This window comes from Vulpes vulpes, chromosome 13, assembly GCF_048418805.1.
Source record: "Vulpes vulpes isolate BD-2025 chromosome 13, VulVul3, whole genome shotgun sequence".
In the NCBI taxonomy this organism is placed as follows: domain Eukaryota; kingdom Metazoa; phylum Chordata; class Mammalia; order Carnivora; family Canidae; genus Vulpes; species Vulpes vulpes.
In genome coordinates, this window is record NC_132792.1 from 87,281,183 (window position 1) to 87,308,689 (window position 27,507).

The window sequence follows — 27,507 nt, forward strand, 5'->3', positions numbered from 1 at the left end:
GAACCCTCCTGTGGATTCCCTGAATAAGATCTGGAAGTTCACCATTCTTTAAAATTCCACATATGCGTTGAAAAGGTAAAACACCGTAAATGTTCAGCAAATTGTCACTTGACTGAATCATCTGGTTCCTACCTGGGAGCACTAGAAGGAAAAAGGATGGCTCCAGTAAGCCAAAGTAAAGTGAGCAGGAACTAAAAATAAATCTGCTTACATTCTAATTTTGCCTGGGTCCACCACAGAAAGATGAGTCTTTAGATTCTGATACTGTGATAGGTTTTAACCTAAACCTGCTCTCTTGCCTACTTCCTCTTATATGCAACAGACAATGCCTGTAGCCAGCTAGATGACAATCATGTACAATTAAAAAAAAAAGCGTCTACATACGTTATTACCACTTTTGGACTCTGACAGAATGACGTGTTTGAATCTCTGACCATTACTCTGACCAAAGGAAGGCAGACACAAAATTATACTGTAGTATTCCACTTATATGACTTCCAAGAATAGGCACTACTACTCTATCGTGATAGAAATCAGAAACTGGCAGGGAGGAGGTAACTGAAGAAGGGGCATGAAGAAAATTCTGGGGGTGATGGAAACGCTCTATACCTTTAGATGGTAGATATGAGGGTCAAAAGTCATCTAACTGAAGACTTAACTGTGCATTTACTGTATTTGAATATACCTCAATTTTTAAGTGGCTATTAAAGAATTTTAAAAATTTGGGGATACGTCTTCAGAAACTTTGAAGATTTTTAGGATCGCTGTCATTACATAATTTTCTCTCCATAGTAATGGATAAAATGGTGAGGTAACAAGCGAAAGAAAAGAAAGGGGGGGGGGTTCCTTGAGGAAGAGAAAATTCTTGTCCAGTCTCTATACCATTTCCTTCAGAAATACATTCTTGCAGTAAGTCATCAGATATCTCAGTCAGGGGACTTAGTTCTCCAGAAAAAAAAAACCCAAAAGCAGAAAATTAGGAAACAAGTAAATCAGATTTTTTTTCTTTAAAGTCTGTGTTTGTTGGACTATAAAAACCACGGAAAATAAACAACATGCTCACACACCTCTTGGACGTCTGCTTTATTCAAATTTTATTAAATTTATTCTAATTTTGTACCAATATAATTAGAAATATCAAATCTGGTATATATAACATTGATAAAATTTATCTTTCCACAAAGTAAGTTACTAATAAATGCTCTCTTTAAACTTGAACAAAAAATTCAATAAAGTTCTATGGCATCTTTATGATATCCAACATTCCTATTAATTGGGCTACCAATTTATGATCAACCGAAAAATCAGTTCTGCTTACTAGACATGCTCTATTTTTCAAAGAAAGGCTTACATATCTTACTGATATGCTGACATCCTGGCTTGGGTAGCTTGGTGGAAATAAACCAAATTCTACTTAAAGTAATTGAGGCCACTAACACTGGACAACAATCCATGTTTACTGAACAGACAGTAAAGAGAGAGATCAACTAAACAAGCAAAATTAAATGAGAAGAGGAAAGGTGTTGTTATGCAATTAGTACAGGTCTAAAAGCCATGTTTTGGTTAAAAATCTAGGATTATCCAATTACCTTCATTTCCAACTTAGTAAGAGAGAAAAACAGAATGTAAATGTTCAAAGAATCCCTGGAGGTCAACCCATCAGTGAAACCCCTTCGTTTTCCAAATGAAGAAAAGATGTGAGCTGAGTTCAGCCTGACCCTCCCTGGTTCACCCAAAGTGCACATGGAGTGGTCTCTATATCCCTGGCTAGTCTCACTTTATACCCAAAAGTGGCTGCATACTGCTATACCCTTTCTTCCCACCTGCTCTTCCACCAAAGACACTTCCTGCTCTCATTCCTCCTGGTGATTTGCGCACATTCTTTTTTTCTTTTTTATTGAAGTTTAGTTGACATACAGTGCTGTATTAGTTGCAGGTGTACAAAACACTGATTCAACAATTCTATACATTATGAGATGCTCATCACATAAGTGTAGTCACCATTGACACCATATAACATTATTACAATATTTTGAGTATATTTCCTGTGCTGGACTTTTTTATCTCTGTAACTTATTCATTTTATAACTGGAAGTTTGTGCCCCTCCTTGGAGACTTAATTTAGTTAACAACTCCTCCAGAAGCTTTCCTTAACCCCTCTATCACTCTCACCAACCTAATCCCAAGTGGCAGTTACACCTTCTCTGCTCTCCCGGAGCACCCCACACATTTTTCTCACCACTCAAATATTGAGTGTCCACACTGGGTCAGTGGGCTAATGCGACGATTCAGAGCTAGAGGCAGTGCTTCTGTCCTCACAGAACTGCACTTCAGAAGCAGCTGAAATGAACTGTTAAACAGTCCTCTATTCTCATTGAAAGACAATTAACCATTTTTGTATTCCCAGAAACCAGTGTATGTCACAAGAGGCTCAACAGATGTTTGTTCAACTTCACGTTTATTATGAAAATTGGAATTTGAATTCTTCTAGTTTTAATGAGTGAGATAGATAACCATTAAGCAAAATTTACTTTTTATTTTATTTTTTTTAAATTTTTATTTATTTATGATAGTCACACAGAGAGAGAGAGAGAGAGGCAGAGACACAGGCAGAGGGAGAAGCAGGCTCCATGCACCAGGAGCCCGACGTGGGATTCGATCCCGGGTCTCCAGGATCGCTCCCTGGGCCAAAGGCAGGCGCCAAACCGCTGCGCCACCCAGGGATCCCCAAAATTTACTTTTTAAAACAATGGAGGGTATTTACCTTCTATTCACTATCCTTTTGTAAGTTTTAGGTGTCAAGGTATACTCATTTACAACTGTCACCAGTTTTTTTTGTTTTTGTTTTTGTTTTTTATGTATGATAGTCACAGAGAGAGAGAGAGAGAGAGAGGCAGAGACACAGGCAGAGGGAGAAGCAGGCTCCATGCACCGGGAGCCCGATGTGGGATTCGATCCCGGGTCTCCAGGATCGTGCCTTGGGCCAAAGGCAGGCGCCAAACCGCTGCGCCACCCAGGGATCCCAACTGTCACCAGTTTTGATTTTTATTTATTATTCATTTCATAGCATATTACCAAGAGCATATGTTAAACTATGAATAAAGACTAATTTAGTGGATTCTGAGAAAGCAGGTAGCATGCAAGGTCAGAACCGTCTATTCCCTAACAGAATACCAATCCAAGATTTCTAAAACTTCTAATACTTTTCTAATTCAAAAATAATAGCGAATTCTGAAAATATCATCATATATTTGATATTATCATTATTTACTGAACGAGTGATTCATTTACTCAATAAACATACATACAGTGCCTAGGACTGTATGGCCCTAGGCATCAACAAACTCCTGGCCTTTAGAGAAGTCAGCTATAGAAGTGCTGCTATGAAGTTGTGGGTTAAGTGCAATACTAGAATAATGTATGAGGTAGAGAAGGCACAAAAATGGACATGACCAACTTGGTGTGAGGGAGAGGTAGCCAGGGAAGAAGGCTTCACAAGAGCAATGATGCTCCGATTCTTGAAGACTTCCCTGGTAGCTCCCAACCCAAGGTCACATGTCCACATTTCAGCCTTTACTACTTTCAATCACCAACCATTTGTTAAAACTCTGCTGATTGCCAGGCCTTTTGACAGGGAAGGGAAAGATAGTTAAGGATTCAGCAATGAAGAAAACAGAATGTTCCTGTACTAACAATGCTTATAACTGCTGTGGGGCTAGGGATAAAGTTTTATGCGGTACACAAAAATGTTATTATCAAAGGATTTTAAGTAGGACCAAATGTGTTTGAGTCTTGCACTTAAGAATTCTAGGTTTCTTTCTTGACTTTGACCAAATCTTTAGCTTTTTTGGGTAAGTTTTATGAGCTCCTCCTCTTCAGTCTGCCTTTTTTTCTCTCTGCATAAGAGAGAAAGTTTTTATAGTAGGTTCTATAGTAGTTTTTATAGTAGGTTCTACTTGCTGCCTCTATTTCCTCAACTCACACTCATTTTTTAACCTGCAGCAAACTGGCCTCCACCTCTATAAACTCATTAAACCTACTCTAGCCATAATCTTCATTGTTATCCACCCTACAGGCCTAAGGGGTGATTCAGTCTTGACATTATTGGTCATCTAGCTATTCCTGATATGGTGGTCCACTCATTCTGAACTTAACACAACGCCCTGGCTCCCAGCCTCTTAATCCCAATGCTCTTCCCTATTTGGTTTCTGCCCTTCCCAGGTTTCTGTCTTTGTTTCACTGCTTTCTTTATAAACACTCTATATTCTCTCCTTCCAGATCACATGCAGTCCGAGTTTTAACACTCTCCTGCATGTGAAAGTCTCCCATTAATTTTCAGCCTTGATCTCCCTCCCAAGTTGCCAGCTTACAGAACTACCTACCAGCTGGACATACACACTTAGCTCAAAGATTCACTTGGTAGGCTCATATCCCCATCCACAATCTGCTCATCCACCAGAATTCTCAATGTCAGTTAATAAAACACTCCAAAACAGAAACTCAGGTAATTTTCTCCCCATTCCCCTGGTCCCCAGTATGCATTTAATCATAGAATCATACCAACTCCATTGCTTTTCCTCCAGAACCCATTAGCCTTCAAAATTATTTCTCTACCCCTAGTTATGGTCCTCCTTAAAAAATCTTTTACACTCCTACACTCTAGGAGATACTAGAACAGAAAAAGCAAACAGTCACAAGATTACAGCTGTAACTTTATGGATTTTAATTCAATAGCTCTGAAACTAGATTAAAATAGTAAGAATGACATGAATTGGGTATGAACATACTGAAGATGGAGAATGAAAGAAACAGAAGCGAGAATAAACCAGATTAAAATTTGGTTAACTGAAGAGAGTTCCTTCTTAAAACACTTTAAAAAAAATTATTCCATGGACTCTAAAGAAAATCAGTGTTAATTTTTTTTTATCTCCCACAATAAGAACTATTTTAGAGTCTAAGGATCATGTTTGTTTAATATTGGTATAATAGAAATCAGCTTCATTCGGGTTTCTTCTAAGCAGTGACTGACTCATGTTGTTTTAGCTGGTGTTGACTCACTGCCCCACAAAGGATGACACAGCTTTAAATAGGCAGAGCATGGCCTGCTTTTTCCAATTACATGCTGCCAGCAACCAGAAAGTGGGGGTCCTCTGGAGTGGAGCTTTCTGCAACTAAGCACAATTTAGACTTTACAAAAACAGTTGCCAAGTCGACCTCATAATCACTGAGCTTTATAAATGAGGAGGGAGAGAAGTTAAGTTGTGGTATGTTAAAAATCACAGGGGCCAGGCATCCTCTGTTTTTCAAAACAAAATCTGCGGAAACTTACAGTCAGCTCTTTTCCCATTTAATTGCTTACTCTATTGAGGTCAGCAAATGTTTTTCTTTAAGATTCCAATGAAAAGCCACAAGTGTGTTTTCAAGACTCTCCACGTTACCTTAGTGAGATAACGTAGGGTAGCTGTAACCGTGTTTGAAAGGAAGTTAAGGAAATGCCATTCTCATAATTGTTGCCACCTTTTCTCCACTTCTATACCCATAATGTCTCCCAGTGAGAGAGCCAGTTTTCCCTCTCTGCCATAATTTCCTTGCCAGCAGCCTGACTGCTCCCAGAACACATCAGACCATGCTGTGGGCCTGAGTGGGTGACCAGGGATAAGCAGAATGAATTCCGAGTCTGGCTCTAAAAGTTGATTATTCTTGCAACAAGACACTTTTCCATACTTTGCTTTCCTATTGTACCAAAGAGATTGTCCCTTGCAGTCCTTACTCATGAGTAGTCTTTCATGATGCTTCATTTTTATTTGTAACACACTCTAAACTCCCTGGCTGGTTAAGAATAGTTAGAAGAGATTCCTAAAGACACAGCAGTTAGCAGAGAAGCCCAAACCACACTGTTTATATATAACTAAAATGACTGTCCAATCTCCATAGTGCCCAAAGATCTGAAGTTTATCAAAATGAATACCTTGCAAAATAAACACAAGTGCACACAGCCTGGAGGCCATTCTAATTCTGACCTCTCCAAAAGACCCAAGCCTAGACTACAGTGGACCCTGGATTAATTTTCTAAATAAAAATCCTTGCAGCCCAATTTTGGTCAGCATTATCCATGGCTTCAAGATCATTAAGGGATTAAGAGCTATATAGACCAGGCATGGCTCAGGGGTCTGGATTGCCACAACTTATCTTATAGTATCTAAATTTTTGAGCAAGATTTAGAACAAAACTGATCTTCACAAAAGTATGGTCCAGGACCTGGATTGGTCCCTTGCTTGACTTAAAATCACAAAATTAACTCAAAATGGATCAAAGATCTAAATGGAGATTAGAAACCATATAAATCCTAGAAGAGAACACAGGTAGTAATTTCTCTGACATCGACTGTAGCAACATTTTTCTAGATATGTCTCCTGAGACAAGAGAAATAGAAGCAAAAATAAACTATTAGGACTACATCAAAATAAAGAGCTTCTGCACAGGAAAGGAAAAAATCAACAAAACTAAAAGGCAACCTACAGAATGGGAGAAAATATTTGCAAATGATATATGCAATACATGGTTAGTATCCAGAATATATAAAGAACTTACACAACGCATCACCCAAAATACAAATAATCCAATTTAAAAAATGTGCAGAAAACATGGACAGACATTTCTCCAAAGAACACGTCCAGATGGCCAACAGATACATGAAAAGATGCTCATCACTCATAATCAGGGAAATACAAATCAAAATCACAATGAGATATTACTTCATACTTGTCAGGATAGCTAAAATAAAAAAAAAATATAAGAAACAAGTGTTGGAAAAGACGTGGAGAAAAAGAAAGTCTTCTGTACTGTTGGTAGGAATGCAAACTGGTGCAGCCACTGTGGAAAACAGCATGGAGGTTCCTCAAAAGGTTAAAAATACAACTACCCGGGCACTTGGATGGCTCAGTGGATTTAGTGTCCAACTCTTGATTTCAGGTCATGCATGATCTCAGGGTTGTGAGATCAAGCTCCAAGCTGGACTCAGTGCTAAGCATGAAGCCTGCTTAGGATACTCTCCCCTCCTCCCTCTGCCCCTTCACCCCAAAAATACAACTATCCTACAATCTAATAATTGCACTACTGGGCATTTACCCAAAGAATACAAAAACACTGATTTGAAGGCATACACCCCTATGTTTATAGCAGTATTATTTATAATAGCCAAATTATGGAAGCAGCCCAAGTATTCACGGATAGATGAATGGATAAAGAAGAGTAATAATGGAATATTATTCAACCATGAAAAGGATGAAATTTTGCCATCTGCAGTGATATGGATGGAGCCAGAGAGTATAGTGCTAAGTGAAATAAGTCAGTCAGAGAAAGAAAAATACTAAATGATTTTACTCATATGTGGGATTTAAGAAATAAGCAAAGCAAAGAATAAGAGACAAACCAAGAAGTATAAACAAACCAGAGAAATGATTACCAGAATAAGGGGGGTGGGAGAATGGGTGAAACAGGTGATGGGGACTAAGGAGTGCACTTGTTATATGAGCACTGGGTGATGTATGGATGTGTTGGATCACTATATTATACACCTGAAAATAATACAACACTGTTAACTATACTAAATTTAAAAAAAAATTAATTAAAAAATTAATTTATTGGCCCTTTGCCTGTGGGGAGAAGAAACAAAAGAATTTTTATGTTGTGAGTCATACTGCAAGGAACGAAGTGAAAAATATCTTTAAAACACAGAAATCTAAGTAGTCAAAGAAAGTTATTAATCAAACTAAAAAAATCTAAGAGCTAGTTACTAAGAACATCAAATTTAAGGATTAACAATTGTCCTTCCCAATTTTTGACCCAAAAAAAAGCACAGGAAGATTTCCTGTTACTAACTGCTTAGATCTCACTTTCTTGGTCAAACTGAAATGACTTCTTCAGCACATTTTGTCTACTTTGAAATACTGTTACCTAATGGGGCAGCTGGGTGGCTCAATTGGTGGAGCATCTGTCTTCGGCTTGGGTCATGATCCCAATCATGATCCCAGGGTTCTGAATCAAGCCCCACCCACATCAGAGCAGGGAGCCTGCTTCTTCCTCTGCCCCTCACCCCTTTCGTGCTCATGCTCTCTCTCTAAATAAATAAATAAACAAAAAATTTAAAACAAAATAAAATAATAAAATACTGTTACCTAAGACTGCATGAAGGGCAAGGACATAGCTTTTAAATTAAAGGGAAAGGATGCCTGGGTGGCTCAGCGGTTGAGCATCTGCCTTGGTTTGGGGCATGATCCTGGGTCCAAGGATCGAGTCCTGCTTCGGGCTCCCTGCGAGGAGCCTTCTTCTCCCTCTGCCTGTGTCTCTGTCTCTCTCTGTCTCTCTCATGAATAAATAAAATATTTTTAAAAAAATTTTTTAATAAAGGGAAAAAATTCCTAATATTGCACTTGCTTCAACTGATAACAAAATTTCTCAACTATTTATATCCATTTATATTTAACCCACTGCATACTTATTCCATTGAAACAGAATAAAAATGATTACAAAAGGAAAAATTAAATCAAACTGAATATTTGTAACATCTACTATGTGAAAGTTGCTAGTTTGCTAAGGGATGTAAAATAAGTAATAACTAACCCTGCTTTCAATTAATCTACAGCCAAATTGAGACAGAAAGACCCTAAATCCATAATTTATTAAATAATGTTTCAAGATTTAAACAACAGGTTAAAAGCACAAGTTTTGGAAGGGCTCAGTGGGACTTCTGGCTCTATCATAACCTCTCTGTGTGACCTTGGGCTACTTCTCTGTGCCTTACTTTCTTCCTATGTCACAGGACTGTTTTAAGGATTAAATGATAATATATGTTAAGCTAAGTAAGTTCTCAATAAAAATAGTCCTGTAAAAAACAAAAAAAGAGGGCAGCCCTGATGGCGCGGCGGTTTAGCGCCACCTGCAGCCCAGGGCGTGATCCTGGAGACCCTGGATGGAGTCCCGTGTCAGGCTCTCTGCATGGAGCCTGCTTCTCCCTCTGCCTGTGTCTCTGCTTCTCATTCTCTCTCTGTGTCTCTATGAATAAATTAATAAAATCTTAAAAAAAAAGAAATGCCATCATAGGACAATGATTATGACAAGTAAAAACCCTCTGGCTGCTACTGTCAAGGAAATTTTCAGGAAAGAAACTTAGTCCTTACTTTTCTGACTACATTTATTCTCTCTTGTTTGGCTCTTCATCTCCAAATATGGGTTTGGTTCCAACCCACAGACTTGTTAACTGGTTACTTGTGTGATTTTTTAGATATGATAATGAGGATAGGGAAAACTATCAAGAGATCAAAAAGAAGATCATTATTAGTTGTAATGTCATTTTTGGATGTTTGACTTTTCTAAGCACCTGTGAGATATCTCTATGGATCTAAAACTATAAATATGCTGATAGACCTTTGTATAAAAACAAATGGATTGACCAATGTTTTCCAAATAGATTTTCATAAAAGAATGCTGAACAGGAAACCTCAAAGGGATTCCTTTCTCTATATACATTATAGATACACAAAAGTAAACTTTGTGGCTAATCACAAAATTTAACATGGATCTAAAAACCTGTGGGGACACCCGGGTGGCTCAGCGGTTCAGTCCCACATCAGGCTCCCCACAGGGAGCTCGCTTCTCCCTCTACCCATGTCTTTGCCTCTCTCTGTGTCTCTCATGAATAAATAAATAAAATCTTTAAAAAAAAAAATCTAAAGACCTGTCTCTCATATATAAGATAATTGACACCACAACTCAGAATTACTAAAACAGAAGTAAGTCTCAAGTGCTTCATAATTTTAAAAATTCTACATGCTACTTTGTCTTTAGTTTTCTGTCCTTTGTACTGCGTGCCTGTATGTAGTCATCTTCTATTAATCTAAGGGATCAGAAATGGAATGCATAGGTTTAGTTTTTAAGAGTAACATGAGACAAAGCAGCTGTTCTCTAAGTGATACTTAGTGTATGTTCTTCTACCCTTGAACACTTAATGCCTGTCAAACAGACAGTTTTATGTATAATATTTATTTATTGAAGAGTGACATATACAGTTGATACTAAAAGAATGTGTCATAAACCCCAAATACTTAAGATGAATATATAGTGAAATAATTTTTTAGTGCTAATTTTAGAAAAGAGCAACTTGAAGCTTTTGGGTACATTACTGTTTGGTTCTGAAATGCATCCTCTAGTAATCACAAAGAAATGAGAACATGAAATTTCATGTGATGAAGAATGACACATTATACAAAACTGCTAACTCAAGTAACCAGAACACAGCAAGAAACTGAAAGCAAACAAGCAAACCAATAAACGCTCAAAGAAACTGAAATAAATGCTATCAAATCTTGTGTTAGAGTATACAGTTTAGTCCGCTGAATGGCATTTTCTTTACATAGTTCTAACAATCTCAATTATCTAATGAAAAGTAAATTACAAAGCACATTAAAAATAACATCAGAACAATAGTACTGCTAAAGGTTTTCAAGGCTGCTTGGAAATCAGGGGAAAAAAACAATAAATATTTAAGTTATATAAGAAAAAGAACAATATACCAATGTAGGCTATTTACTATGAAGGCAAGCAAACTTACAGATCTCAATAGGTGCCTTTACTATAGCACTGTAAATCATACTGTCTTAATGATGACAGTCATTAAGAAAAGGTGTATTTCTGGGACACCTGGGTGTTTCAGCCTCTGGCTCAGGTTATGGTGTCGGGGTCCTGTGAACAGGTCCTACATCAGGCTCCCAACTAGGCAGGGAGTCTGCTTCCCCCTCTCTCTTTGCCCCTCCCCCTGCTCATGTGCATATATGCTCTCTCTCTTTAGAGAAAATTAATAAAACCTTTGTTTTTTAAAGGTGCATTTCTGTCCTGGTTAAGGGTATGCCTAACCTTATATTTTTATCCAAAGAAGCTTAAAACAAAATCTATCCGTTAAATGGATAAACTTTATTTCCAAAATTTTCTTCTGAGAATATTTTATTCCCTTCCTTTGCTCTACTTCATAACATTTTACTTTTATTCTTTGCTGAAACTGATACGTAGAGACTACAGGCTGAGAAAACAGAGAATAGGAATTACTTCAGAAACCAAATAGTTTGGTTTGAGGACCAAATAAGAAGAAATTTTAATTATATGTAAATTAAATATTTATTTTAGGTATGAAAATAGGTTCTGCATCTGCATAGGTTCAAGTAACATCTCAGGAACACTGGTAAGAGAAAAATGTTTCCATTACGTATTAACATGGTTCTAAGAAAACAGCCTCAGTTTTTTTTTTTTTTTTTAAAGATCTTATTTATTTAATCATGAGAGACACAGAGAGAGAGAGAGAGGCAGAGACAGAGGCAGAGGGAGAAGCAGGTTCCCTGCAAGGAGCCTGATGTGGGACTCAATCTCAGATCCTGGGATCACACCCTGGGCTGAAGGCAGACGCTCAATTGCTAAGCCACCCAGGCATCCCAGCCTCAGTAATTTCAAGTGGGATTTAACAAGTATCGTCTCTTAACATAGAATTTAATTTAGAAGGCTTCTGATTATTTTCCACGGAAGACTATCACAAAATTTTGCTCCTGAAAAGATCATGAAACTCTGAAAATTAGGAAATAAGTTTCATGAACTCAGACCAGATAAAGCTGAACTATTTATTATATTTGGTTGATTTTTTTAAAGCTGAAAGAGATAAAAACAATACAGAAAGAATACTGAATGTGGACTTTATAGAATGGAAAATACATCAGTACAGAATTGAGAAAAAAATCGGTAAAGGGGAGTTTGAGAAAAAAAAACAGGAGATATTTCATAATCACAAAACATCTCCCCTAAGGTACTTATTAATTACATAGAGAAAAATATAGTTTACCAGTACAGAAACCCAGCAGGCACCATTTTAACTGGGTGATGAGAGCCAACGTCGACATTAGTAGATAGACTGCCATCATGTACCCCCTAATATGATGCACTTGAGAAGGGCCCAACATTATTCTGTGGAAGTCTTAACCAGAATGCATAATTTCTATCTAATCATGAGAAAATAACACACCACAGGGCAGCTGGGTGGCTCAGTGGCTGAGCATCTGCCTTTGGCCCAGGGCGTGATCCCGGTGTCCTGGGATCAAGTCCCCCACATTGCGCTCCCCACAGGGAGCCTGCTTCTCCCTCTGCCTGTGTCTCTGCCTCTCTCTGTGTGTCTCTCATGAATAATAAAAAAAGAAAAGAAAGAAGAAAGAAAGAAAGAAAGAAAGAAAGAAAGAAAGAAAGAAAGAAAGAAAGAAAGAAAGAAAAGGGAAGGGAAGGGAAGGGAAGGGAAGGGAAGGGAAGGAAAGGAAAGGAAAGGAAAGGAAAGGAAAGGAAAGGAAAGGAAAGGAAAGGAAAGGAAAGGAAAGGAAGAAAGAAAGAAAGAAAATTATCGCACCAATCCAAATTGAAGAACTTCCTATAAAACAAGCAATCAGTACTCCAAAAGTACCATAAGAGATAAGGACAGACTGTCAGAGACTGGAGGTTTGGAAGGCAAAACTAAATTCAATGTGGTATCCCAAATTCAATTCTACAATAGAAGAATTCTAATGCTGGCAGAAAAGCTGATGAAATCAGGTTATAAAGCCTATATAGTTAAGTGTACTACATCAGTGCTAATTTTTCAGTTCTGATCATGGAACTAGGGTTATGCACAATGTTGACATTAGGGGAAACTGGGTGAAGGTTACATGAAGTACTCTGAACTACTTCTGCAAATTTTCCAGAAGTCTAATATTATTGCAAAATAAACAAGTAAAAAAATATTACTTGTATCCTCATGAATATGAATCTACAACACCCTAAGTTCCCTGAATTTTTGTGGATACATTAAGGATTAATGATCGGGGATAACTGAGCAGGTTAAAAATGGACAGAGCAACTGGCCAAATGTTTAGCCAAATGACATGATCAAAGGAAATGTGCCAGATGTTTTCCAACAGCTTCACATTCAGAGGCACCTACGCTCAGCAGGGGCCCCACTGTAAAAAGAAACCAGAGACACCAACTACGGTTTTAACCATAACATTAAAAATGACCCATAAATATCTTATCCTCTCGTAAGAATTCTATATCCATTACTATTTCTGAATCCTCTAGAAAAAGCAATTCAAAAGTATCCGCCCCATATTTTAATGTACCCATGTATATGTCCAGAAGCTCACAAAGACCTTATAAGTACTTAATTGAACGAGAGTTGGCATCTTGAAACAAATGTGTTTTTAATTAATTTCCATCCAGGAAGATGTTAATATGGCACTAAGGGTTGCTAAATTTATTTTTTCCACAAAATAAAATATTTATTTTCTAATTATCATTAATTCTATTTTAATCAAATCATTCACATTACTATGAACAGTTATGCTACAAAACAAAGATTTTAACATTTCTGTAGAATTAAAATTCCTAGGATAACCTTGGTTAGCTCCTTTATTTGTTTTTGAGGAAGAGCTGGTTCTCTTTTTTTTTTTTTTAAAGATTTTATTTATTTACTCATGAGAGACAGAGAGAGAGAGAGAGAGAGAGAGAGAGAGAGAGGCAGAGACACAGGCAGAGGGAAGCAGGCTCCATGCAAGGAGCCTGATGCAAGACTCAATCCCGGGTCCCCAGGATCAGGCCATAGGCTGAAGGCGGCACTAAACCCTGAGCCACCCGCGCTGCCCCTGGTTCTCTTCTTCTTCTATATTTGTTCTCTCCTAGGAAGTTTATAATATAATGAAATAAACATCAGAAATACTCATGGTCATTTTATACTATATACTCACCAAAGAATATTATATATATTTCTTATATACAGCTTAGAAAATCTTTGAAAAACAAGACACCCAGCTTTATCTTCAGCTACCTTTCATTTTGTTAAGTGAAATTATTTCATATGTATGTCAATATTTTCCACTCCGGATTTTGGGTCTAGAAGCTAAGCCTCTTTAAAAATCACATGATTGTAAAGACAGTCCCAAGCACTTAACAGAACTGAAAATTTACAATCCTTCATTCTCTTTTATCCTTTATAAACAGAATATAAAGACAGATTGTGAAATAAAGAAGGACTTTTCCCTCCTCCAACAAATACTTAGTACTCAAGTCTTTTTCCTCCATGAATACACTTTGGGGATAGGTACCAAAAATGTTTTACCCTCCTCTTTACATCAACAACTGGGATTAAAAAATGGTAACCGTAATAACACATCTAACAATTACTGGATGCTTCGCTGGTATTCTTAAGCAGTTGAAGCAGGTTGCTCAAGACCACATGGTAATAAATGGTACATGGTGATGAATGGGGTCTGGGAGCCTGACCCCAAGCCTGAGTAACTGGCAAGTATACTCCATACTGGCTACTTATTCTAATAAAATAAAACAAGCAGTCCCTAAAGAAACTACAATGGCCACCCAGCTTCAGTATTGAAGAGTTATCGGGGGAGGCATGTAACGGAGCAGCCATTACTCAGCTTTAGCCAGTGCTGGCAGACAGAGCAGAGGCCTGAGTTGCTGGATTCTTTATTCCTTTATTATTATTTTTTTAAATGAGAAGCTGGCAGTCCAGATTGATATCTGAAGCCTCGTGTTTCAAAATGTTCCCACTTATTCCAAGCTTTTTCTAAAAATCCTATTGGTCAGAAAGGTAAAGGGCCATATTCTCAAGGCAGGGACTTTGTTTTATTTATCTTTGTACTCCTAATGCCTAATGTGTGGCTGGCAAATGTAAGTACAAAGAGATTGACTTCAGCTGTTTAAAATCCTGCCAACTTATCTTGGCCATTTTATAACCTTAGTAGGAATTTATTCATTTATTCATTAGGTATTTACTGAGCTACCAAAATGTGCCAGACACTGCTCTAGGCACTTGGAATTAGAACAGTGAACAAAACAGAATAATGAAGGAAGAGATAGAGACTGAGATTATACTTTAGTGGGAAAAATCAGCCCAAAAAACCAAAAGCACATAAAGTCAGATGGAGTGGAGGCTTGGAAAATAAGGAGACGGTTTGCTTTGAATCGAAACTTTGCTAACTCAGAGCTCAAGAATGATGATACAATAGTCCATGCTTCCTAGTGCCATACTGGTCACTCCTCCACAAATATGTTGCACATATGTAAGCAATTTAAAGGAAATGGTATTCTTGAAAGAGAGAGTGCTTTCTTCATAAGTAGAACAATACGATCTTGCTCCTTGGCTTGAAAGGAAGTATTGATCAGTAGTTAGTGAGTCAAAGGTTAATAACTGGGTCCTGATTATTTCTGTTATCAGACTCATGATTGATGGTGTCCTCCGGCTCCTTGTAAATACAGGAACTTCTTTTTGATTGTTGTTACTGGGAACCAAGGAATTAAGCTATTCTCTCAAGATTTAGTTGCAGGGGACAGGGTCAATTATCTCCTGCATCAGAGAGTTGAGAGTGATACAAAGGTTCCTATAGAAAGGATGCACGCAGTCACCAAAAATGCAAACTTGGAGCAACACAAATCTCACTGGCAACCATATGATAAAACACTAACAATGGCACACAACTCTTCTACTCTCATGCATTATCATTCCACAAGACCACATGTTTAGTTAATGGAACTTCTCCAGTTTGCTTTGGAAACGGATATAGTTTTGGAAGGCCTAAATGGCACAATCTAGCTATTACTCTTAGACAGCTGCTGGGAGTTAGTGACAGGATAGTTATACTAGGACCATCTAAAAATGCACAAACCAGATCCCTGCTTCTCATGAACTCACTTATATCTATTTAGTTACTCATAATCTGAGTAATTATAATCGAGGATTATGTTTAGTAAAGAAAACACCCTGAAGACAAATTCAAGTTTATATCTTCAAGTAGCCATTAAGACAATGTGATCGATCCTAAGGCTGGAAGAAAAATGTTACTTTCTCACTGTCTTTACATAAAAATAAGATTTCACTCAACCTGCTCTTTTGGAAGAAACAATATTGTCTTTGTTAGCTGAGCCTAACATAGATCTCATGCCAATGTAGTTTATTCTTCCCATGGATACAAGCCAAAAGGATATTCCTTGAAATAAAATCACAATCTGTTGAAAGCCTCACAAATCAATTAGGAGAGAGAAGTAATCATTATCACATAACTAAAGAGAAAAAGAGAAAAAGTAAACAAAAATAAACTTGATGCAAAAAAGTAAATCAACATTCAAACTTCCCACTTGGAAAAAAAAAAACACATTCATCAGTGGATCCATAGTAGATAAATAGCCACATTTAAACAAGCAAAACTTCCCCAAACTCTAAGTCAGATCAAACTATCTCACTTATTATTGTCTGAGCAGGGAAATTTCCTAAGACTCTAACATTTTTGTTTAGTTAATGGAAGTCACATTGGCCTTGATCTTGCATCAAACAGATGAACATTAATAGAGTAATTTAACATAAATCCTTGCTATATTTAATCTAAAAATACACATAATGAAATGGTTATAGACCTTTGTTGACCCAAAAGAAATAAATTATAATAGCATTTACAGCATTGAGTAAACATTAGCAATAATAAAGTAACGATACCAATGTATTTATACAGTTGAACAGTTTTTAAAATCTAGAAATAAAATTGTTTTTAAAAGTCTACTCAGATTTACTTTTAGAGAATCTCTCCAGCTATATTTTAGCTTAGATGGCATGCAGTTACTAAAGAAACCCTCAATAATATTCGAGGATTTAGGATAATGCATTTTAATTTTTTTCTTTTTCTGCTTGTCTCATTTCCATTTTTTTTAAATTCTCCAAATATGTCAATAGGTGAATTTGGCAGAAATGAGGCATATGCCTCTTTACCATCAAGTTATATCAAGAACAGGACTCCACTGCTAACCTCTGCTAGCCAAGGACTTTAGCCACTACCAGCTGAGACTTGCAATCAAGGACAATACAAAGAACAGCAGGCTCACTCATCCAGTCCACCAAAACTTGAAACAACATCAAGTGATGGTGCTCTTAGGCCCTGGCAGAAAACACAGCTGCGAGATAAAGCCCAAGCTCGGGAAACCTCTGCTCCCTATGGAGCGGCTCTGGGTACCTGCTGCCCGGGTGGCTGGCGGTGGCCCTGGGCGCGCAGCGTGGCTCGGAGCTGGACGGCTGGGAGCGAGCGTACGAGTGGTAGGCGGTCAGCACCACGCCGCCCGAGTCCTCCACTTCCATCCTCAGCCGCGCATGTCCCCGCTCCGGCCCGAGAACAAAGGCAGGGACCAGCATGGACCAGCGCACCGGGACCCGGGCACCAGCGGGGCGGTATGGCCCGTCCAGCTCCTAGGGGCTCGCTCCCGCGGCTGTCAGGGGTGCCCGGGGAAGCCAGCCCCGCCCGCGGGGCAGCCCTATTAGCAGGGACTTAAAGACACGCCCACAAGCCCCGCTGGGGGTGGGGGCGGGGAGTACGCGGGTTGGGGGGGCGGCACAAGAGTCGGGGGCAGGGGGACGGGGGGTATCCCTGTTTCTAGGAAACTGGAAACCCGTTGTGATCCTTCGGGGTTCAGGCTAGCTGCTCTAGGAATTTTTCTTGCTTTGTTTTTCTTTTTCTTTTCCTTTTCTCATCTCTCCCCCAACCCCCCACACACACATACACACCCAAATGGGGGAGGCTTATCCCACAGCTAGTAACATTTCCTGCCTGGCAGCAAGACACTGAAAGAAAGAAATCTTGCCTTGGGAGCCTGGGCTGAGAAGGAGAGGGGCCAGGTCTACAATGTGTGGTCTGGGGAAAGGAAGAAAATGTGACACCTTCTCATTTAAAGCATCCACATCAAAAATTGAAGAACCAGATTATGTTGCTGTGTACTTGGTCAAATTACAATAAACTTGATTTCCTTTTGGGCAGGTAACTCACCCAGCAAGCAGAAAACCTCCCTCCCTCACCCTCAATGCCACCGCAGCAACCAGCCTCTTACCACACCTGACATCCCTTTCCTCCTACCAATCCTGATCAAATTAAGATACTGCTTTCAACTTGTCTGAAAATTAGACTTGATTATTCTGGGCCAAATGCATGTTTTGTCCAGACGTCTTTATTTAGAGAAATGTGTGGCAGGGAGGCAGGTATTAATCAGAAATGATTTTCAATCATTTGGGGTCTGAAATATGTCTTTACGTATATAAAACTAATAGCACAAATGGAAAGACGACATTCTTTTAACCATTTAAAAAGGGAACCAGAAGATGCTAGAGTCCCACAATGACTTCATCTTTCACACCCAGACAGTGTGTTTTACCTGTTGTCTCTCACACTCCCCTGGGAGCTAGAAGGAAGGGAAAAGAGAAGTTAGTTTACCCCTTACCCGAGTACTTACTATACTAGGTCATGCTAGGTATATAATTTCTCATAATCTTTTTCTGCACCTGTGAAATGGGAAAAACAGTATTCCTCTCATGGGGTAAAAGCATACATGCTAGGTTCTCCAGAAATGTTGGTCCTCTCTGCTACTTTCTTCACATTATCAAGAAGAGAGACATTTGTTTTCAAAGGTTGGACAAGCAAAAAAACAAAAAACAAACAAAACAAAACAAAACAAAAAACCAAAATGCTTCTTAGAAAATATTTTGTTGATTAAAGGGGTTAGAATGACTAACATTTACTAAAATGCCCTTTATGTGTTGGCTCCTGTTCTTTAACTCTTTAAACAACTCTATGAGGTAGGTAGTATTTGCATCCCAATTTTGTGAATTAAAAATTTATCAAACATCAGCGCATGAAAAAGGCATATACAAAGAATGCTTCCTTCTTCAAAATATAGCAGTCCTTATCTTGGGGGTCATGGGACTGAGCCCAGTGCTGGGCTTTGCACTCAGCAGAGGGTTTGCTTGAGATTCTCTCTGCCTTTCCCACTCATGCTCTCTCTCTAAAATAAATAAAATGTTTAAAAATAAATAAAAATTTGAGGCCAGACAAGTTTCAGAATTTAAATATCATTTTTTTTTTATTTTAAAAGGGGGATCCCTGGGTGGTGCAGTGATTTGGTGCCTGCCTTTGGCCCAGGGCACGATCCTGGAGACCGGGGATCAAATCCCACGTCGGGCTCCCGGTGCATGGAGCTTGCTTCTCCCTCTGCCTGTGTCTCTGCCTCTCTCTCTCTCTCTGTGTGACTATCATAAATAAATTAAAATTTAAAATTTTTAAAAAGTAATTTGGTACAGGAACCATTTAATACAAAATATTCTCCTTCCAGTAATTTGGGACAGTACCCTTATTCAAACTTATTATTTCCTAAGTAGAAAGAATTGACTGTAAATGGAATAAACAAAGCCTATTAATAATCTCACATTTATTCAGATCAGGTTTGTCATCAAATCAGTTTTGCTACTAAACTTTTTTAAACATGTAATTATAGCTTTTTGCATTTTGGAATTACCATAAGGAATTACAGTAGTGAAACTTTTTCTGGGCATGGAATTTGTCTCCTTAACATTTTTTTTTCTCTGAACAACAGATTCAGAATTTGAAATACTTGCAGGATATTTCCTTGTGAATATTTTTAGCCATAACTCTGCCTCAAGATGTCCAAAACTACGGTGGTGCTCCCTAATGCCAGCTTCAGCAGCCCAGCCCTCTCTCTTGTACATTCATATTTTAGAGGCCCTGGAGTCACTATGGCTTCCAACCATTCCTCCTATTCCCAATGCTGGGTTTTTGTTCTTATGTCACCATTCCTTGCCTAGGTGGTGGCCATCCTTCTTAGACAAAGATGACTTTCAAACACCTTCCTCTTAAATCCTTCCCCTCTTCAAAGTGCTGGTAGAATGATTCTCCTAAAACATAGTTCCTCCCCTTCTCAAAACCCCTGTTGTGTTCCACTTGCTATAAAATAAAGTCCAAACTTCTAGGATAGGTGCTCTAATCTACTTTGACTACCTATTACTTTTTTTACTCCTGAGACCCTGTGACCCTCTCATACCAGCCCGTCCTGCCCTCTCTTATTTTGCCTTTGCTCCTGCCATTTTCCTGTCTAGAAATCCTTAAAAACCTTCTACCTCTCCCCCATGAAGCCTTCTCAGGTTGTTTCTAATTCAAAGCCTTCCCCCTTGCTTCTATTATAAGAACTATCTCACTTGGTCGCCCAGTCAAAGCACAGTCAGCCAAAACTGTACAAACTGTGTCCACTGCACACACAGCTATTAGATCACAGTGTTTTTTTCCACTGAGCCCACATGTGGTCAAGAAACCCTTCTCAAAACAGAGCCTCCTCCTCCTACAGTAGCTTTGAGATGAAACTATCTGCTAACCCAGGATTGTATTATTATTTTCCAACAAATTAGTGTCCTTTACTACATTGCAAGCTACTAGAAGGGCTAGTGTCGTATTTTTGTCTTTATACTACAGAGCCCAGTGTTTTTGCAGAGTAGGCAAGCAACAAAGAACATTTGTAAAATCAATGAACATATGAATCAATGAATGAAAAAGATAGTACTCTTAAGTGCAGTAGTTCTAATCTTTCAGGGTAGCCAATGAATTATTATAAATGATTCATAAGTCTGTATGGCACTGTAAATGATAACTGCAAACTAAAAAAAGTTTCACATGTATGTATTAATATTTTTTAATGTAGGCATATGCTGTTGACTTAATAAAATATAACTCTAACCATTCTTGAGTTTTTTGGTTTCAGAGGGATGGTAGAGTGCACATACTGGGTATTATAGAATACGCTGTGCAGGACATTTTTCTCTTGCCCTCCAGATCCCCTTGCCACCTTCACTACTCTGTGTGGGGCCCCAGTGGCTCACCTTCTGGTCTATATCTCTGAGCCCTCTTGCCTCTGGTTTCAGGTAGGGTGCCACCAAAGAAAGGTACCAGCAGGACATCTATAGGAAAGGGGAAAAGCCAGCTTGGGTATATATTTCTCAGATTTCTCTTTTGATTTGCTACCAGCTGGCTCCTTCCACCTAAGTAAGGCTTTAGCTCCTGTCGGCAGCCCCCTCCCATGCTGCTCTCTCCAGATTCTAATAATGCTACCTCTACCTAGCCCTTCAAACCCAGGGGTACTCACAGCTCTTGGTGCACCAATTAATCCCCCCCTTTGTCCCTCCTGTACCATCCTTGTTCGTCCTCCATCCACCCACAGTCTTCCAGACAATCTTTTTATTAAACTCTCCTCATTCACTTGTGCTGAATGCCCCCATCTCTTCCTGCCAAGACCCTGACTGATAGATGTCCCCACTGATATCTGGGGCAGTATCCCATAAGCAAAAACATTAGTATGTCTGTAGTGAACTATACAAATACACATACCAGGAGGGATAAATACAAACGATAAATAGCCTCCTGTCAGCTCAGGTGATTTATCACTAGATAAGTTCAGATCTGAACAAGTTTTATAGTCATATGATTCATGAAAAAGCTTTCAGATTAGAGAGCTTTGGGGATTTGGGAATTATAGATATGGGATTGTGGACCTGGTAGAGTCTGTTAACATTTTTGGCATTCTGGGAACCACTGGGCTAGGGGTTCACAGCACAAGACTGTGACGGCTGGCTCAGCAGCAGGGTAACTAGGGATGCTGGGAAAAGATTCTCCATCTGGGAATTGGGTTGATAAACTGCTCCTAGAGTGGACAACGGACATTTGGAGCACAGAAATAGCACTGGCATTTGGAATAATGGCTAAGAGAAAATTCTACTTTCCTTGCATACTGCTATGTATGCCACTGCAGCACCCAGCACTGGGCCAAGAACAGGACACCTGGGTGTCAGCACCAACCCTGCCAACAGAACACAGGACCCAAGCAAATCACTGAATTGCTGACCTGTTTCTTCACACATAGATGAAGCAAAATAGCCTGTATTTATTGAGTACTTAACATGGGCCTGGTTCTATTCTAGGTATCAGAACCTCAATTCATGAAATGCTCACAGTAGCTTTTTGAAGTATTACTGTTAGCATCTCCATTTTACAGTTGAAGAAACGGACTGCATTAACTTGTCCAAGGTCACCCTAGCTAAGAAATGGCAAAGCTGGCATTCAAACCCAGAAGTCTGGCTCCCTGCATCCAAGCTCTCAGGTATCATACTTCTCTCTCAATCTCTCTCAAGACTTATTTGAGAGAAAGATGCCATGAAAGAATGTGTGTGAATGCAAGCAGGGCGAGGGGTAGAGGGAGAGATGATTTCAAGCAGACTCTCTGCTGAGTGCAGAGCCCAACACGGGGCTCTGATCTCATGACCCTGAGATCCAGACCTGAGATGAAATCAAGAATTGGACCCTTAACCAACTGAGCCACCCAGGTGTCCCTATATTTCTCTTTCATAAAAGATTTGCTGAGATTCAAAATACATCCTTTATATGGGAATAAAATGGGTCATCAGATTTATTTTTTTATGTGGCAGCTTTCCACAAACCTATTTAGGATTTTGGAGGATAGCTATCACTAGCATATAATAATAACAATGAAAACAGTAATAAATGAAGAGAGAATTACATGTATTTTCCATGTACAATAGTAAGGTAGTTCATAATTTCTCTATGCATAAGAACAGTTCATTAACTGCCCTCAGAATGTGCTGAAGGTTAATTCAGTATTTTGTACTGCCTTATAAATTTGTCAGTTAATACACATATATAAGAAATTTGAGAATACTATCATATGTGAATTCCAGGTGCACAAAGACTCTTCACTTTCCAATGAAACCAAGGAGGCAGAGTGGTAGACCAAAGAGGGACAGAGTTAAAATTAAATCATGAATTTGCTACTTACTGCTTGTATTACCTTAATTTCCCTATATTTCTATTTCCTAATTGAAATTGATTGGAGAATCTTCTCTGACAGTTGATGGGAAGATAAAATGAGGAAGCATCTTTAAAACATCAAACATAGTGCTAAGCAATCTTAAATGCTCAAGAAATGTTAGTTCCCTTCTCTTTTTTACTATCCTCGTCACCTGTCCTCTACCTCAGCCCTTCTAGAAGCATCGTTGAGTTCAATACTCAAGAGTAAACAACTTGATCTTACGAATTCCAAAGGCATTTCATAACCTTTACTAGAAGAGTCAGACTCAACTCACATAATGACTCACCTGGAAAAGCCTCACAAACTCTGTCCCTTGAGTGTCAGTGACACTATAGTACGTAATACGAAATATGGTGATAGTGCAACATCTTCAATCCTACCAGGAGAGACAAGAAAACAGAACATTTATGCAAAACCTCAACATGGACAAAAGAAAAGTGCCTCTTGTGGCCTTGGCTGCTTATCTGGCAAAACTGCTACTAGAATAATCACTTAAGACCAGAACAGGAAAACAGCTACAGCTGCACAAGTCTCTGTAGCTGCTGACTGCCATTCCCTTAGCAAAAAAAGTTCAAAGTTACATAGTCACTGGTCCTATCTTGCAGGAAATGAAGGCACAGTTCTCTCCTACCTAGGAGAACATGTTAATTCTGTCAAAATTCCACTTTATATACATTCCCACTTCCCCAACATTCTCTAAAAAGATTAGGTCAAATTAGGGCGAATAAATGCAAAATTTCATTTATATAAAAAAGAAATACTTTAATGAAACAGGTATTTTAAGAGTATTTAGAAAGGTAATGTGTAAACCCTCTATCATTGGGTCAGCTGATAAATCTTAAATTGCTATTCTGAAATATTTCTCAAAACTTATTAGAACTAGCTAAATTATATAAATTTATTTTCTGAGTGCTATTATGACAGAATTTTTAGACTACTCTGATTTTCCTATTATTTTCTTAGTATCTATTTTTAAAGACGTGTCAGGTCCTATTTTTCTTTAGTATTTATTCCATGCTCTATGATCAATTGGTAATTGGGTTAAGCAGACTTGGTCACCACAAGAGTCTCTCAGCCAGGTCGAGACTCGTGTTATTTATGTGATGGACATAACTGAGTCAGTCAAGTGACTTAACTGACTTGTACAAAGAAACTGAATCATTATTGATTGGAAATAAATCACTACCAACACACCCAGGCAGAGTGGAGAGGAAGAAAACAGAGAAGCCACAGACATGAAGCTCTGGTATAAAAAGACTTATATTATGGAATACTTTCTTCAGTGCTCTACTTTGCAGTTATACAAGGGTTTTATTTATTCATCCATCCCTCCATCCACCCTGAGAGGTGTGCCCATCATTTGAACCTACATTGCTAAGCACCAGGAACATTAAAAGAAATACGAATTTGAAAGCAAGGTCTCTGCAAGAGGGAGGAGTAAGTGTTGAAGTAGGGGGTCATCAAAGAACTTCCCAGAGGAGGTATTGCTAGAGATGAGTCTTAAAAGATGAGTAACAATTGGCCAGTTCAGGAGTTCAGGAGTAGGTGTGGGCAGTTGGGGGTGATGAGAAGGGTATTCCAAAGACAAGAGGTTGAAAAAAAAAAGGCACAAAGGAAATAAACAATGTGGCACATACAGGGAAGCACCTTTAGTTTAGCTCTGCTGGACAAAAAGGCATAAAGGAGAGAATGCTAGAGATGAAGCCAGAGACAGAGGCCAGGCACAGGAGGATTGGGGGTGGGGGGGGTGGGGAGTTGGATCTGAATGCCATGCGAAGAGTTTAAACTTTATCCTGGAGTTCAGATGGGAAATCCACTATAGGTTTCAAATAAGGTAGTACTGGGATCCTTTTGTGCTTTTAGATGGTCCCTCTGGGCTCTGCACAACCAGGTCTCATTCAGCTCTTCTGACCTACATCTCCTGCATTTCCCAACCTCCTTTGGAAAAGAATGTACATGGGAGCCTGGGGAAGAAGAAAGCCCGTTGTAAATGGCCAGATGCTATGCCCCAAAGAGAATGCTAAGAAAAAGCCCAAGATGGATTTTAAATAGCTGTTAAGAAGTTTAGCTTAATGCCTCAGTGAGGAAGCTGAGGAAAGGACCCCATCAATCTCCTCTGTCACTAGGTCAGTATTACAGATCAGTTACCTGGTTTATTTACAGTCACTCCAGGCTGTACAGACCATCTGACTTGGAAAGTGTTGAAATAAGCACATCAGGTTTCCACTGAGTAGAGGGAGGGGAACAGGACAGTGAGATGTCTGGGAAGCAATATGGCATGCAGAGCTATCAAGGAGGAAGGTTTATTATGGCTGCAAACCACAAAAACATTTCTGACTCTGAAACAAGGAACAATGTTTTTAGAAAGATCGTGAGACTATCACATGATGGAAGGTCAAAGCTGGAGAACAAGGTTTGAGACAGAAATGAGAACACAATCTTGCCAGAATACAGTCTTGCCAGGGTGTTTCTTATAAAATTAACCAATTTCAACTTATTTCCCATCCTTGCTTCATTCTTCTTAGGACATAGAATACCATAACATTGCATCAAATTGGCTGTGCTTAGGTTGCATGCTTATCTTCCATTAGATGGTCACTGGGTGGTAAAAGAAACAGTGGAAGACGTGGCCTTTAGCAACTCCCTTGCCTTCTGTAATGGTAAGACTTCTATAATGGTAAGCCAGGCCCCAAGATCATATACCATGTTAGAGGACAGTTCCTCAATTGACATTTGAGTGCATTTAGGCAGCAGGAGTAGATTCTGAGACACCAACAAATAATCAGTGTTTACTACAGCAAGGTTTGGTGAAGCCTCAGGGAGGAACATCTGGCCTGAAAGGACCAGCCAAGAGGCACAGTCAAATCATGGAGGTAAAGATACCAAAAGCCAGGAAGGGAAGGGGTATTACACAGAGTGAAGTGAAGAAGTGACACCATGAGAAGGAACACACTTGCCCACCCTGCAGTTTTGCCTAGGTGTGACCCTAAATTATTTCCTGAGGTTCACAAATCAAATGGGCCTGTGATTTTGTGATGATAACAGGAGGCTTCAAATCCATATTGCTTCATCAGTTCTCAAACATAGCTCAGATTACATTCAATAAGACTTACATGACCTAACCTGAGTCGCCTGGGTCTAGAAGTATAACTGAAAGCATAATTTTATTTTATTTTTTAAAGATTTTATTCATTCATTCATTCATTCATTCATGAGATACACAGAGAGAGGCAGAGACACAGGGAGAGGGAGAAGCAGGCTCCCTGCGGGGACCCCAATGTGGCACTAGATCCCAGGACCCTGGGACTACGCCCTGGGCCGAAGGCAGACGCTCAACCGCTGAGCCACCCAGGTGCCCCTGAAAGTATAATTTTAAAGTAAGTTTGTGAAATGGTGGTTAAAATGGGACTGGTAGAAGGAAGGCAGAGTTTGAAGCAGACATGAATAAACTGTTTCTTACATTTAGTGCTATAGGACTATGAGCCTTTACTTAATCTGAGATCTGATTTTTCTCCTCTGTAAAATGAGATGGTAATACCTACCATACACAGTTGGTAGCCCAGATTTAGAAAGGAAAACTTATAAAATCACTGTGTACGTAACACTCAATGCACATATATTCCTTTTATTATGTGATGCTTTCAAGAAACTGTTATTCTACCTTCTACTTTATTAGCAATAAATGCCAATTTGAGGTTTCAGGAAAATTCAATAAATTTTAGCCACCAGTATTAGTCAACCAAAGAAGATAATTCAATACACTCCAAAGACTAAATATTTCTACAGAAAGGTCATGACGGTGAACAGGGCCATGCACTGACACTGAGCAGATAGACTGAAGGAAACTGATGTCTGTCTGTTGAAACATTAGTGGTGTACCTACTTATTACTCATTATTACCCAGCTCAAAAAAGTCACAGAAAGCCCAAATGCCTTGGCATCACAGGCCGGAATACTGGCATGGCCCTGAAGAGGAAGCCTTGACTCATAGCACTGGCACTCCAGGTCAGTCACTTCTGGTTGGTTTATCAGAAGGCAGCTAGCACACTTAGTACAGATCCTGGGACAAGGTAGGCTCAAACCACTACTTACTGAACAAGGAGCCTCCTTCCACTTAATCCTCAGTTTTTGTACCTGCAGATGTAAAATGAAACTATCCATCTGCTACCTGGCTGTGCCTTCCTCAAAAAAAAGTGGGAGGACTAGAAAGTTGTCAGAGAGCAGTGTCAATGGGCCTCAAAACTAGAGAAGAGGATGCTGTGTAACTTGTGCCCATGGAGTTGTGCGATGCAGCCACGTCAGGATGGCTTAAAAAACAAGAGTGTAAGGCTAAAAGAAACCAACGGTTGTAGTAATAAGACTTGTGTTGAGGGAGAGGCCATTTCTGATCTCTGCTGTCACCTGACAGCCATGAGCCTATGTATTATATTGATCTATATCCCTTATCCCTTTCTTTGGAGGAGCACCCTGAGTGTCTAACACGGATGCTGTCCTTTGGCCACACGCATTGGATTGACCACACTCAGCACCCCCTGCCTCAGTGCTTGCCGCGTACCTCAGGTCTGGGTGCAGGAGTGGGTATCTGACCAAAGCTGGGCCACTTCCATGGGACCCCTGCCAGATCTTCATAACAAGAATTGTTTCTTTCCTTGAAAGGATAGTGCGCCCCCTGCAGCTGCAAACAGCAATCTTACTACCTCAAAATTTGTGTGATCTATCTTGAAGCCAAGGAGAAGCAAA

At 39.2% G+C, this 27,507-nt stretch overlaps 1 protein-coding gene across 4 annotated transcripts in view; it reads right to left on the reverse strand.

Annotated features, from left to right (window-relative positions):
* Positions 1–17,529, reverse strand: part of ARHGAP28 (Rho GTPase activating protein 28) — a 203,555-nt gene extending 186,026 nt beyond the window's left edge. For 2 of the 4 annotated variants that reach the window (XM_072734928.1, XM_072734927.1), the window contains exon 1: positions 17,073–17,356. In XM_072734928.1, coding sequence (XP_072591029.1) covers positions 17,073–17,248 — 176 coding nt within the window. In that variant the 5' untranslated portion in view covers positions 17,249–17,356. Of the gene's footprint in view, positions 1–17,072 lie in introns of all 4 variants that reach the window. The other 2 variants (XM_026005931.2, XM_026005932.2) reach the window with 2 other exon arrangements.
* Positions 17,530–27,507: the final 9,978 nt, after the last annotated feature.